General features: G+C 35.2%; 1 protein-coding gene across 2 annotated transcripts in view; it reads right to left on the bottom strand.

The window, feature by feature from the left end:
• Positions 1–15442, bottom strand: part of LOC110156310 (probable phospholipid-transporting ATPase IIA) — a 56947-nt gene extending 41505 nt beyond the window's left edge. For both annotated transcript variants that reach the window (XM_020920508.2, XM_055166238.1), the window contains exons 1-6: positions 15247–15442; positions 12510–12654; positions 9252–9365; positions 8427–8535; positions 4054–4112; positions 242–293 (exon numbers count right to left, since the gene is read on the bottom strand). In XM_020920508.2, the coding sequence (XP_020776167.2) occupies positions 242–293; positions 4054–4112; positions 8427–8535; positions 9252–9365; positions 12510–12654; positions 15247–15314 (547 nt within the window). In that variant the 5' untranslated portion in view covers positions 15315–15442. The remainder of the gene's footprint in view (positions 1–241; positions 294–4053; positions 4113–8426; positions 8536–9251; positions 9366–12509; positions 12655–15246) is intronic.
• Between the last annotated feature and the right edge of the window lie 663 nt (positions 15443–16105).

Genomic DNA, 16105 nt, shown 5'->3' on the forward strand with positions numbered 1-16105 from the left:
TCTCTTCTAATCACCCAGCTTCCCATTTTCCATTCTCAACCTCTCTCTCTCTCTCTCTCTCTCTCTCATCTCCCCTCCTCTACTCCCCTCTCTTCTCCTTTCTCTAACCTCTCTCTCTACCCCACCTCTCTCTCTCTCTCTTTCTCTTCCTCTTCCTCTTCCTTTCAGTCTCTCCTCCCCCTTTAACACAGTGACATATCCTGAGCTGGAGATGAGGTCCAACGAGCAGCAGATGTTTTACCGTTTCTCTCTGAGGTCCTCAAGAAGATCATATCTGCTGGAACACGCTGGTTCTGCAAAGACAAGACAATAAGAGAAATTCAGTATATACAAGAGAGTATTGATCACTGGTATAAAGACTGTCTTGAGTTGTTTTGACAAGTTAAGGTTTGTTTAGTTTTAAGCTCAAACCAAGATCTCATGGCTGGTTTTATTTTCTTATACTGACCTTATTCTGCAAACCAAATCTACCTGCAGGTAGATACTGATAGTATTGATACTTTGCAGCTGATGTCAGCAGAGTTCCCTGGGGTGTGATGCTAACTGTAAGCATTGCTCTATCTGTGATTTATTACAATAATTTGAACTTTATTTTAACACAAACTGACCAGAAAGAGCTGGTCTAACTGGAACTGGTGAGCTGACTTGTGCTGTTAAACAAGTTTTTCTAAAACAGTCCTAAGTTAGCTAACATTAGCCAACAGTTTTTCACTTAATCACTCTCACCTTTTAGTTGAAAATCAAACACAGGCCCATGAACACTTGTATTGATTTTGTATTTTTCTTGAGTTTTTAGACTATCTTAAAGACAGCATCAACTAATATGTGCATTGTATTTCCATGGTAATGGCTGAACACAGAAATGCAACGTTCTTTTACAGGTGGACAGATGTGTTTTTGTTTTTTTCATGGCTGATACTCACATCGATTGTTTACAATCCAGAGATATTAATGGGCGATAAGCTCTGCTGATTTTGATTATTTTCCCCAAATCACCTAATTCGAATTTTGTAGGAACTCATCCACAAAAGTGTCTTACAAACTGTGTAAGAGAACAGTGCAGTCACATTATGTGCTGCGCCCTCATTACACAAAAGTGTTCAAAGACTAATACTTTATTCTCATATCGGACACTGATTTATTGCCAATTGCAGATACCCTAATATATGCTCATACGGGCCTGATATATCGACCAGCCAATATGTATCTGTAATACTTTTTATTTAAATGATAATTGACCATACACAGCTCTATAGTTTGATCTGAGTAGCTTTATGATACTTTGCTGAGTAATGTTTGTTTAAATGTTTAGTGGACATGTGTGACCTGTCCTTCAGCTGCTGCACTGATCCAGAAGGAATCCATCAACACAAACTGACAGCCCTGCTCTCATGTTTCATTTAAGACCAACTATTCTCACTCAAACACTAACAGCAGAGGGGGAGTTCAATAGGCTGCGTTCACGAGAAATCACAACATTGAAGAATCCCTAGAGTTTAAACGGAGTTGGAGGACAGGTCAGAATTCTGTGCTAACTGTCAGATTGCAGATTTGTTGACCTGGTTTGTGGTTCAGATCTCTTTAATTACTGGGCCTATCCACATGAAACAAAACATGGCACAAAGTTCAAAGTTTTCTCTGTCAGCAAAAATAAGTAAAAGTGAAATGATTTTTTCCATAATAGCCATTATTCACTCCCTAAACGCGTGCTTGTTGTCAGCTGAAAGGACCATATAAGATTAATATGGCAAATTTGGGAAGCCAATCCCAAACAAATAATCATAAAGTCAACATTTTTTCATGATGTGCATCTCATGGTACGATATTTATTGAAATATTTTGTAGAGACTAACAAAATTGTGAATATGCTACTTTTTCCTTTAAAAATGTCTTGACAAGCCTTTCGTTCTGTCTTAAACCAAAGAGTTAAGATTTAAAAGTGCTTAATAACTATTTCATTGTGTAAATTGGACTGAAAAAGAGCAAAGGATTATGGTCTATCTAGTTCCCTCTGTTTCTTTTAGCTATTGCTGCACCATAACTATGAAGTTAAGCAAAGAGACTTGAGATTCGATATATTGTGATCATCCACAATATTATTGAGAGAATTTTGGTGATACGATATCACAATATTTCAGTAACTGTTACATCCCTAAACATTTGTGGATCATAAGTTTGAAGATTTCAGTAAATCAGTGAATCTTCTATAGGGTAATATAGGCCTCTAAAATTTTAGGCATCTAAAATTATGACCTAAAATTATGTTAGTAGCAGTTTATTTAATCCACTATTTTTCTATGGAATATTTCAAAAGCAAAGTGGTGCCCAATACATATGAACAGCATTCCATGGACACAAGCAGGAAGTCAAATAAGAGTCAAGTTCGTGGAGATTTAAGATTTCTCTAAATTTGTGAAACTTGTTTTTTCTTTTTTTTATTGCAATACTTTTGGCTGAATGTTACATACTGGGACTTCCTTTAGACGTTTCTGAAGAAATTGTTCTGCTGGAAATGTATTGTTTGTATACTTTTCTTAAACTGTTGAATCTAATTGATCAAATCTCTTCACAACATACAAATTAAGTGCTTTCAAAAATCCAAAACTATCAATAAAAAGTGAATTTCCGTTTCAGATCTAATTAAAGGACGTTGTTGCTACGACGTGTATTGACTTTGACACAGGCTGATCTCAGGATTGATCCAAAGATGACAAAATCTTTACGAAATCTTTACTAACTGTTTTCATGTCAGTCTCAGTCACAACAAAACCTCTGACCACCCCCTGAGTTTTCACTGTCATAAAACACTGCACTGTCTGGTCTGAAACCACTCACAGATGTGGGGTTCACAAACACTGGTGCAGGGACCTCCAAGTAACACTGTAAACAGTTATATATACAGTAAACACTGTATGTTTTTATATGTATGTATATTTATTTTTTGGTTTTTTTTAGATTTGACATTTTAATTACAATAGAAGTCTTTTTCTTCATAATAAATATATGATTCAAAACTAAATGGCTAATTCTATAAAGTTATTAAAGCCATATTATTCTGCAACTTTCTTGCCAAAAAAATATGCAGCTAAAACAAAAGCATGTTTTTTGCATCCTCACTATGAGAGGGCTTGCATATCCATAAACCTGACTCTTATTTGGCCCGCTTGTTTCTATGGAAATGTTTGGCTATAATATTCGACAGTTTGGCATAAAATGTTTCTATCTCCATGAAGAATGTTCCGAAGTATCTGTTTTGACTTTGCACCTTCAGAAAATTACACACCGTCGCTTCAAGTTATGAAAAGTTATTTTCCCAGTGTTAACATTCTGAAACATGGACATAAATATATCTGCCCACTGATAAAGTATTCAATTGTTAAAAGATTTAAAATGTCTTAAATGAATGAAAGAAATGAATGAATGAGGGGCCACCACCTGCTTGTCTCCACAGAGATGTTTACTATGCTCTACATTTGATATTCATACAGAAGACATCAAGTATATTAAGTAAGATATATCGAATAATGTAGCAAAGAAAAATAGTAATATATTTATTTCACTTTTTATTTTTTAGATTTTATATTAAAATCCCCAAATCAGCCACCCTTTGCTTTGTCAAAAAAAATTACATATATAATTTTTGTATTTATTTTATTAAACTTTTTTTTCTTTACTACATAATTCCTTATATTTTGCTTCATATATTTTTTGCATCTAAAATGTAGTGTAGTACAGATAAATAAATAAATAAAAACATTGAATGAGATGGTGTGTCCAAACTTTGACTGGTAGTGGTCTTCTCTGTTCATTTAAGGCTGTATAATATGAGAAATAGCTATGTTTTGTATTACAACATTATCATTGAAAAAAAAAAAAAAATTTAATTTTTAAAACTCTTAAAAGATTGCTTGGAAATATTTTTTTGTCATATCTTGGCAATTTACATAGCTCTTTATAAGCTTTCATTTGACATACTTAACTCCAATTTGTCCAATTTGACTCACTTAAACCAACCCATGATAAAGACTCTTCCTTTGTAAACTCCAGACCAACCTTTTCCACGATGATGAGATCTCCTACTTGGATGCCGCTGCTTTTCACCTTCACCGTCCCTGGAACATGCAAAATAAAGAGTGGATTAATGATGCATCACTGACAGGTCATTTAATGGAACAGACGACGGCAAATGAAACAAGTGGCTCTGCATTAATGTTTCAATCAAATGTGCTAGTCAAATCTAATGGCTCTTTCTGCCTTGGGTCATGGTTTGCTGGGACTGCATGGGGCGAAGAAGATGTATAGAGTGATGCATAGACCAAGATGTTTATGTAATATTAAATAATGATATAACTTAAAAGGTCCTATAATACACATGATTGATTTGTGTGAGATTTAATCCATGTTATAATGTCGTTACCTCATCAAAAACAGACCTGGAGTTGTGTTTTGCTTCATTCAGATGTTTGAGTAACCCTTTATTATAGTCTGTCTATATCTCCAAACCTCAAAATGCTCTGTTCCACCTTGTGATGTCATGAAGCGGTAGTTTTCAAGTTAACAGCTACCTTTTACCTTACCTTTAGCTCAGTAGACTGGCAATTCCTGAGCTGAAATTATCCAAATTGTGTAAAGAGTTTAAAAACACACTGGAGCCCTTTATTAACCCCTTCATGTTTCGGCTATTTTTCCTAAAATGCCTCACTGAAATGACTCTCAATTCCAACTGAATCTGTTTCCAAACCATTTGGAGCTCAGATGAATGGCTGGACTCTTTGTGAAGCTGAGGCTCTGGAGTTGTAGTCTCTGCTTTCCTCTAATGGTCTCTGTATTCTCATTTGAATCAGGGACAAGCTCTACACAGAGGTAAGTCAGATTTCAAATTCCAACTGCAATTTTGGAAGTAAATATAAGAACAGTATCAGAGCATTTGTTAGGTCTTGACAATTCCCATGTCAAAGCTGAAGCAAGATTTAGGGAATGAGTCAAACAAGTCCAGGCGGAATTCATATATATATATCTATATCGATATATAGATATTGATATATAGATATTGATATATATAGATATGTAGATATATCTATATATATATAGATATATAGATATAGATATATATACACACACACATATATATATAGATATAGATATATATACATACATATATACATATACACACTAAATAACTAAATATATTTAGTTATTTAGTTATTTATTTATGGGTTTGGAGTACAGACTAGTCCAGACTATTCTCAGAATCATTGATTTGACTCAGAGATTTGACTGAAAATAAGTGGGTTACAGATTTACATGAGATTGAGATTTTCCTTTTATCAGAAGCTGGACAAACAGAAATGAATTAAGAAAATGTACAAGGGCCTTTATAAGGCCCCTCGGAACACGAACAGGTTAAGAGTGTTTTCTGTTTGAGAGAACAACTAAATATGCAAGGTTTGTGTGTTAAACATGTGTGAATGCAACAAAACACAACTCTAGGTATGTTTTGATGATCAAAAATTATAAAATAGATCAGAAAACACTGTCATATAGGCCCTTTAAACAGTAGCATAAACACAGCTGCAGGCTCAAAAAGTGTCAGTTCAACAAAATATGGGGGCTTTAAAGGAATGCTGGGTGGTTTAGGCATTTCTCCATTAGCAACGAACAGGCAAAAAATTGTTTGGAAAAGATTCTTGACCTTTGCCCTCTGACCTGACCCTGGGCTTTGCATATGTAAGGCATTAAACAACATTAATACAGCTATGCACCCATTGGTTTTCACTTTTGGTAACGTTAATTGCAACTAATAGCAACACTTGTGCAGCTTATAGGAGGGTTTCACATTACATCACAGTTTTGTTTAGTTATTTAGTGTTTAAGACGGGGGAGGAAAATGTGCATTGGTGATTTTCAGTTTATGCATTGAGGTAGGATAAATATACCAGGCAAACTGAAATATAGAGGAGACTGAAATACGAACTGTTAAACAAATACAAGAATCCAGAACATTTCAGAACAGGGTTAAAACTAGACTTCAGTAAATTCCCTGTTGAGATACATGAGTTTTATGCTGCACTGTGGAATATTATAGCCAAAGAAGCATTTCCTCCAGGCCAAGTTAAGAGTCTGGTTTGTGGAGATTTGTACGTTTTTCTGCATTTTTCAGTGCAATCAAACGAAAACAAACGATCCGAAACGAAAATCCTTTTTTTTGTCTATACAGCTACATGACGGGGCTTGAAGTAAGTATGTCTTTGTGCTAATTGCGACCAAATTGTGATTTCTCTTTAACTGCAGCTAATCTTTCAGCCCTCAGGTTCAACTATTGTGAATTCTCATCTTGGAAATTACTTAAAATAAATTAATATAATCACTACACTTCACTACAAAATAGGAATCACAAGAATCACAAGAATTATTGCTTGGATCACAACACAAATTATAATAATTTGTTACAATGATTTATGTACTATCAAAAGGAAGAAATGTTTTCATCTTTTAAATCCACTGTAAATTAAACAAGTGGCTTTGCTCCAGTTTTATGTTTTTCTTTAAAATTGCACATTTTTAGTACTTAACTGAGGCAATAATTGCAACTCTGATAAATATTTTATTAATTGCACAGCAGTAAATGCCAACAAAAAGAAGTCATTTTAACAAATCTGAACCAAAAACACACCCTACGCCCCTAACTAACTTGTAATCCCATTAATTACACAGAGCAGGGTGAGTTTTAGGATCGTAAAGTTCTTACACAGTGCAGATATGCGGTGGGGCAGCTAACGCGGAGGTATGCTCGCTGTAGTGTTTATGTGAAAGACAAGCTGCCACATCAAAGCTCCAGAGTGATGGAAACCACGGAAACCACCTCTGCTTTTTATGACCAGTAGCACTTTATCCAACAGCACATTTCCCCTTCTCCCCATAAGGTTTAACAGCCCACCACCTACAGTGCACAGATAAACCTGCAAAAACACGCCACACTGGACACAATCATATACACGTGGGGAGGGCTCGATTGACTTAATGGTTAAAATACTTGTAAACTAGAAGAACGTAGGGTTGCCAGAAAAATAAATATCCCAGAAACTAATTGATACTAAAACTAGTATCAAAACTGGATACTGGATATTTCAAGTTTCAATGCAGAAAAAAATAAATATATAAATTGGCTTGTGGTGATAATTACTAAAGCGACTTAACATTTATTAAAGATGGAACAATATATTTTGGAACTCAAAATTTAATAAAGTAGTTTCAATAATATCGTTTATCCTTACATTTCTGTAGCAATATATCGTGCTTCAAAATGTGTTATCGTGGTAGGCCTAATTAGAACAAAGTTCTCTTTCTTTAATAGTTTTGAAACGGTCTGTATCTATATCAGAAATAATATATGACCACATAATCTTTTAAACTAAACATTATTTTGTGATGAACATGACATTTCATTGTCTAAAAAGTATCTATTAGGGCTGTAGTCTCTTAATTGTTGAGTTCAGGGATTCTCTAACTCTTTTCGTACAAGGACCCCTTATCAGTATGAAAATATCCCAGAACAACTGACTGATCCTCAGGATGGCATCATTATACACAGTTTAAACCAAGGGTCTCCAACCATGTTCCTCTGGTGAGCTACCTTTACAAAATGAAAATGCCAGAGAGCTACTAAATTTTGTGGTCACAGGAAATAAAGTATAAATAAGAGCCATGACAAGACTTCGATGGGGTACAGTTAGATAAAACATAAAACATAAACCATTATTTATTTATGAATAATGGATTTACAATAGTAATAGGCATTTAATTCATCAGATTTGAGTTATTCAGGACAATACATGTAATTCAGAAATCCTTTGGCAAGCTATTTGAAAGGGGGTGGAGAACTACTGGTAGCTCCCAAGCTACAGGTTGGAGAACCCTGGTTTAAACCATGTTTAGACCATGTTTGGATCAAAGACTCATTTATCATAGTTCCTACTTTGTTGGTGTAGTTCTTTCCAAAAAAAAATACATGTTTGGGATGGTATATCATAGGAAACTGATGATCAAAGTTATCACAATTTTAGAGGAACCCCCTCAAACATGGCCCAGGACCCGGTTCCTGGACTCTACTTTGCGAACCACTGGACTCAGTTAATCGGTTGATGTTGTCTTAGTCTACTGAATTTGTTTAATTTAATAATTTTAGTAAGAATTTTTATGGGTCAACAGCAGAATGGAGAATGCACTGAGTAAGTGAGCCGAAAATCTGAGAGAGATTTTCCAAGTAATTCTCTGTACAATAAGTTGTTTTTGCCTGAAATCGTATGCAGTTGTGGTCAATCTGATCTAAAGCCACATCCCCTTTTTAGTAAACTAATCGATTGGCAGGACAAGTCTTTAGTCCAGCAAGACTTTCTTCAGTCGACCACAGCCCTGTGATTCATTACCTCTGGTAGAGAGCTTGCTGTAGATTTGTGAGTTGACTTCTTTGTCCCGAAGGTAACAGCGAATTTCATCCACAGCCTCTCGTAAAATGGTTATGAACAACACCGCGCCCTGGACACAAACATGGAAAAAAGTTTAGCACTGGAAATATGATGTCAACAGTTTTTACTTTCATTAATATTAAGTTAAAGTTGCTGTGCCTGACTTTTACTGTCTTAAAGTGCGGTCCAAAGTTCTTCCTCACTTACCTTTTGCATTGTGAACATCCTAATTATTCACCGTGATGAGTTTCTAAGCGCTTTTCAGAGACTAAAGCGGAGTTTTGCAATCACAGTAATTCTAACAACACCTTTCCTGATTCTCTGACAATAAAATACTTTAGAATTAGATGCAGACAAGACAAAATTTAGACCTCAAGAGATACTCATACAACATATCTGCACTGAGGCAAGTCACATTTGGCCCTGTCCCATACATTTGAGCTACATTAGTCTTTATTCATTAGTCTACAGATACTAGAATATTGTATGAAATGTGAAAAGTGCTTATAAACTCATCATGGTGAATAATTAGGATGCTCTAAATGCATAAGGTAAGTGAGGAATAACTGTGGACCACTGCAAAGCGTTTAAAATGAACCGGTTCTGTTTTTCCCGTTTTAGAAAAAGTCAGGTACCTCAAATTTAATGACAAAATTGCAATGCTTCTTCTCAAATTAATGGTAACACTAAAGTTTGACATGGGAACATTACTAGTGAGTGCATGTTAAAATAACTACTTTGTGTAATTTATGACTGAACATTGTGTCTTTGTGGCGTGCAGCATACCAGAGGGACCCAGTATGTGTAGAGGGCTCCTAATCTCAGCTCATTCACAAACTGAGAGCAGGCCAGTAGTAGAAAGTACAAGTTGAAGAAATACTTGAATTGATTAAATAGTACCTGTAAAAGAAAGGTCAAAATGTAAAGGTTAGTAGGGTGGTCAAAAGTATCAAAAATCAGATGCTAAAACTAGTACTGAAACTAGACACTCGTTTGAGCAGGTATCAGTACTAAAAAAGTCACATTCACAGGACAGAAATGAAGCTTTCTTAGAACCTTGAACCTTAGCTTTAGAATGATCTTGAGTTGTATCAGTAGAAGTGTTTTTATTATCATTGTGGTATCGAGTCTGTTCCTTAGTATCGAAAATCAGCTTAAAATGTTAATATTGTGGCACCATTAACGGCTAGTGATAATTGTCCAGTAAAAACATCCTTATTTGATAAACAAAATAATTTGCTGGAACATCATATTTGCATTTTATTCAACTGCTCAGTGCATCTTCTTGTTAGGGATTACTCTGAGCTAGTTCAGTGGTAATTTGGCAGATTTTTTGCCAGATACAATAACGACCATGTATATTTACAGATGGGACTCAGTCAACTCTTTGGTTCATAGTCTAATGATTAACTAGCTACACCACCTCTGCACAGTCTTTGTATAATGACAAAGGTAGTTTTTTGTATGAATTTTTTATGAGAAAATGTAAAATTAGAAATGCTTCTAAAACAAAAAGAACAGTAATAAGATTTAACAGATAAAATGGCAGGGTTGATACAATAAATGTACAATAAATGTAATCTGGTTTAGAAATCAGGAAAGACTTGTACACTAAGTATATATAAATAATGTTTCATAGTAAAAGCAAAAAACTTGAATGTATACATTTGTGGATTATGGCAGAGTATTGGGGTGTGCAAAAATATCAAAATATCGCTATATTGTTTCGTTTAATGTAATGATACAGTATTGATATCGGGGACAATTTTTTGGTATATTTTACTAAATTATTTTGTTACCGCTACATTTTTGTTGTTTAGAGGAAGGAAACTCGTTTATGCAACACACTTGACATTTTCACTGTTTTGAGGATTAAAATGGGCGTGTTTCATATAAACTTTGCACAAAAAGTGGTCTAACAAAGACTAGTGTCACAGCCATGACTTAGCCTTTATTTTTTATTGAACCGCATCAAATAGATTTGAAATACATTGTATTACACAGAAAGTGCACTGTATCGAGATATGTATTGTGCCATGGCCTATGTATCGAGGTATGTATCATTTCAGCAACTTCTTAATGATACTCAGCCCTAGTAGTGTACATACTGTTTTGAGGATAACAAACAACCAACTTAAAGCCACAGTATGTCACTTTTTAGCAAAGAAATAGACTAAAAGTTTGTTTGTTTTTAATTGGTCTGAAAAACAGATGTCATTATTCTGAGTAGGCTTGCATCTCCACAAACCTGACTCTGGCCTGGTCCTCCCTGCTTGTTTCTATGGAAATGTTGTTTCTTTGGCTATAATCTTCTACAGTATGACATTAAACATCTTCTATATATTGATGGAGAATCTCCAAAGTATAGGTTTTCTTTTTTCATGGAAACAAAAAGGTGACGTGCCACCTCCAGAAAGTGACAGATACACTGTACATTTAATGAAACAAGATTATTATTACTTGTGGTAATTAATAAATGTATTTATCATTCCCTGTGTTTAAAATAAAACAAACATTTATGTCTTCCTTTTTTCTGCTCACTTCCCTTCTCTCTCCCTTTCCCAGAAGGAGGAGCCGCTCTGCCTAAAACCATAACAAGAACAATATAGCCTGGACTTCTTGAGATGAACCAGTCAATAAAAACATCATAATTTGAATTGCAAAAATGCTTTGCTCTTGTCCTATGCTTTTCAAACAAATCGGAGCTACTTTCAATGTCTGGCTTCATAAAAAAGTCATAAGATCTTAAGACAACTAAATGTCTGGAAAACAAATACATATGTAAATCAGAGTAGGAACATGCGAGAGACAAAATCACACAGCTTAAGTCGTACTCATATTGTCACGTATAAAAAACATCTGAGTCATGGACTCCAATCTCTCAACATTTAATTCTCATTAAATACACCGAGATACTGTGAAAAAGGCAGGTTTAAGCACAATCGAATTAGAATGGACGCCATTAGCAAATTGCAAAGGCTGTGATTTTTGTAGTATCATAATTTCCTCCTCAAACCACAAAATCCAGTCTTATTCTGCTTAAAAGCTGCTAACCCTGTAGCTTAGATCTGTACAAACATGCTCTGAAATGTGATTGTCATTTAATATTACTCTGAACAGACACGTATTATTAAAGCTTCCACATTACGCAAAATTGACTCCTGTGACCTTTAAGCCATGTTAGAATGTTGTTACGTCATCAAAACCATACCTGGAGTTGTGTTTTGTTTCGTTCACACATGTTTGAGTAACCCTACATTATTAGTTTGTCTATCACCAAACCCCAAAATGCTCCATTCCAATTTGTGATGTCATGAAGTGTATTTTTCAAACTATCAGCTACTTTTTATATTTAGTTCAGCAGAGATTGGCAATTCCAGAATTGGCATTGTCTAAATTATTATAGTAAAGGTATATGGGGTTAGAGTTGAGATGTGTGAATGAAACAAATGCAACTCCAGGTCTGTTTGTGGTGAGAAAACAACATTATAACAGATCAGAAAATAGTGTAACATAGACCATTTTAAAACATACACTGGAAATATAATCATCATGCTTGCCAGAAAAATTTAAATTTGATATTTCCCCGTATCATTCGGCCTGTGAGACTTCTGTTTAATTATATAAAAACAAATAAGCATCTATATCAAACACATTGTTTTAACCCAATAGTAAAACGGCACACATCATTTAACCTAATTTGGACAGCTCCATTGCAGAAAACATGAAGAAAATCTACATATTTCATCAGAATTCATTTAAATACCAGTAAATGACAAAAGTCTCTCACAAGGACATTTTAAAAGAATATACTATACTAAATAATTGTAATGTCCTGATAATATAAGGAATATATTGCCATGGGTTTAATACAGGTTAAGATACACATAAGCTTTTTCTCAGTTTAGCTCAACTTGGACTATTCACTTAAACAGGTGATCATGTTGAGGGCCCTGGGCTTGGGCAAGATGCACCACTACATTACTGTACCACTTGAATATAGAGAATGACAGACACATAAAAAGCAGATGGCAGGACACTGACCCCGGGTAAAAAGGTGAAGAAGTTGTATTTCTGGTTGTTGATGACATTTCGGGGGAACCTCTGTTCCCTCTTTTCTGGATGTCCCAACCACACTGTGCGAGGACGCAGCTCCCCCATCCCACAGCAGCGTGACCATGGGCAGCAGCTGAAACAAAGGGACATGAAAGTGTCAGTATCATGACAATAATATAATACCATGTTCATTTAGCTAAAATAATAGTATACATCTACGAGTGTTGTCACAATACCAAAATGTTTAACTTGATATCAATACTCTACTATATTATCATAATATTTTGAAATGTTGTATATCTGTTAAAGGGGTGGACCTCTGGGACAATTGTGCAGAACAACTAAAATTGTGCTCCACTCTCTTCCATTTTAAAAAGAAGTTTAAATGTTTAACTCTGGGCAGATACATGAATTATGATACTTACTTTGTGCTATAGTACTTTGCTGTATTGTTATTGATTTTTTTTTGTTTCCTCCTGCTGTATTTATGAATATGAACTGTCAAGATGACATCATGACAAAGGAATAAAGGGTAGGCATAATAAGCTCAAGCTTCAGCCTACCTTTTTGGACAATGTCTGTTAAATATGATTGTGGAATAATGTCAGAATATAACTGTGTGACTGAAATAAATTAATCAATCTATATAATCTCAGTACTGTTCCAATACCATGATGATAATAAAAAACACTCTTACTTTAGAAAATGTGATTTTCAACATTCACACTCAGTGGTTCAGGTAGGTTCCATTGTGGTCCATGGGCGTATACTAGTCTATGTGCTCTTATTGTTGATCTGATACAGCTCAGGATCATTCTAAAGCTTCAGGAAAATGTCATTTCTGTCATGTGAATGGAACTTTTGTTAGTATTGATACCTGCTTAAATGTGTATAATAGTTTCAATAAGTATCTGATTTTGGATACTTTGACAACCCTAACAACTAAATTATAGACTAGGAAGATGGGGGATAAGGCAAAAACTGAATCACATTTTTTCCTCATATTGACCATCTACCAGCTATCTATCTTTTCTGTGTTAAACTAATAAAAATGCTTTCTATATTTATTTTCTCAACATAAACAACTTTAAAAATTGCCAGTTAACAAATTTTTTTTCCTCCAAAGTCTGAAATCTGCCACACACAAACCACACACTTTTCCTGACAAAGGATCAGTTCAATTTGATTATTATTGAGTATTTTAGTAAAGTTTAAATGGTGATTTTAAGGACTAAACTAGGATCTAAGGACTAAAACAGGTCTAACCCTTGGAGAACTAAAATGAGACATTAATCAATACAAACTGATTCTAATTCAGAATCAAATCAGGGCTTAACTAGTCAAAGTGAGAAAGTGTCTGCATATTGACCTTTAATTTCTATAAACCTTTCAGTTCAACTACGATAAAACAAAACCAAAGAACTACTGTCACAATGGTAGATTTCCACAGCGACGGATGTTTATTTACGTTCCATCCTGAGCTCTACTGATACTTAACAGTGGCACCATGCTGGGGGTGTTCTACATGTATCTCTATGGTGGAAAGTTTAGGAGTTGGTGGTGACACAATGCACACATTTGCAAACACTGTCAAAAAAGTTTTAAGATAGTGTGAACACTCAAGAAAAAATACAAAATGGATTTAAACCACACATTTTCAGCACCCTATGATGAATATGAGTCCATGGTCCTGTTTTTGACTTTTCTGGAAAAGGGTGACAGTGACTTTTATTCCAGTAGCCACATTCACACGATAGCCACAAATAGAGCTTCGATTACAAGGGACTGTATTGTCTGGTAAGCCCCTAAAGATGTATTTACTTTAGTCATCATTACTATTTATAGTGTGTCAGATAACCTATGATTCAATTATTGTGGTGTCATATAATCCTTGGCCTTTTCCCTTTATCTATTATTCATAACCTCAACAAACCAGCCACAGTTTGACAGGTATTATTTATGCCAGATGCCCTCTCTGTTGCAGCCAACAGCATAACAAATCAGCCGCAGGTATTATTTATGTCAGATGCCCTCCCTGTCACACCCAACAACATAGGACTGGACTGGGCATAGTGGGTGAAGTGTCTTGCCAAAAAAAAGCACTATGTAATTATTATACTATGCAATTGGGAGAGAACTGAATCAGCTACCCTACAGTTAGTGGGTCTAAATTCAACCTACTGCACTACGGTCACCTAGTTTCAGTGTATTTTACTGTCAGTCTACTGGATTGGTTAATATTTACTCTTGAATATGCAAGGAAATTGTGGCTTGAATGGGTTGGGCAACATTTCACCACTGTGTGCCAAATATGAGCACATAGTACATAGCGTAACCACTCCAAATAACTATTCTAGCGTTCATTTTGTAAATAATATCAGAAAGCATGCAGATATAACGACATCTGTGTGTATCTGGTTAGCAATTTTAGCAGTAGCAGGGCAGTGAACCGTGCAAATATTGACATCATGGGCGTTTATGCACTGCTCCCCGGATCAAGGATGCCCATTGTACCAGAAGCTAACTTAATATGAAAATGATCAACTAAATGTGCATATAAGCTGCTATTTAGTCGTGTTATATTTGATGAAACATATGTTATTTGCTGATAATCGCTGTAGTTTCTATGTTAAAGCTATCGCGCTACTGTAAACACTATACTTAGCGCGTTGTAGCATGCTAGCCGCGCACGTCAACACGCTGATTTCCACATTTGTTTTCTTACCCATTTCTGTTTTTATTGTCATTTCTTTTGGGTCGTCTGACGGGCTGGAGGGGGATGTTGTCCGTCATTCTTGCAGCCCCCTGAACACCGAGGCAGGACGCGGTGACAGTCCGATAATGAAGCGACTCTGGGCGGAGGCTCCTGGTCCACTGTACCGCTCCACAGAGCGCACGGAGGCTGCGTCAGGCTACCGCACATGTCACTGGAAAACAAAGAAAATCTACTAGTATTCTATTTATTTCGCTTAAAATTAAGAAAAAGATTTGTTTCGTTGCTAATTTAAACATACTGTTCTAATTTGTAATTGAATTTAGGCTTGTCATTTTTATGTTTTATTTTCAAATTATCCAATGTTAGGCAACAGGAAACCATTTATCTAACCTCTACTTTTTTTTTGTTTTTGTTTTTTTGTTTTTTTCAAATTAGGACTTAAATTTGCAACTTTTCTGGTGTATGGTCAGCCACTTGCTTGCATCCGTTAATGTGGCATTGGCTGAAATGTTCCACAGTACTGCATTAACCTCATCTTTCTTGCATATATTACAGGAAATTACAGGTGTTTTCTTTTTATAATCATATGAAAAACATTCAGTGTTATTAAGAATGGGTTCGCCTCTTCACAGATCTGTCATGTAACTTGACCTGGTGCTGCCAACATGGAGACATAACTTTAATGCCATACTGTGGATTATTCCAGGTAAAGCAATGACATTCTCATGGGGGCAAGTTATTACTTTTTATATTTTGTATTATATATGTAACATGTGAGTTTTGTATACAAGTAATTTCCCTTATGGATCAATATAATTATTTGTAAAATCCCAGGATCCATGGCAAAGGTGAAATTCAATTCTGTCAG

Source organism: Boleophthalmus pectinirostris, unplaced genomic scaffold (assembly GCF_026225935.1).
Source record: "Boleophthalmus pectinirostris isolate CB_2022bp ecotype Guang Dong unplaced genomic scaffold, ASM2622593v1 HiC_scaffold_8, whole genome shotgun sequence".
NCBI lineage: Eukaryota > Metazoa > Chordata > Actinopteri > Gobiiformes > Gobiidae > Boleophthalmus > Boleophthalmus pectinirostris.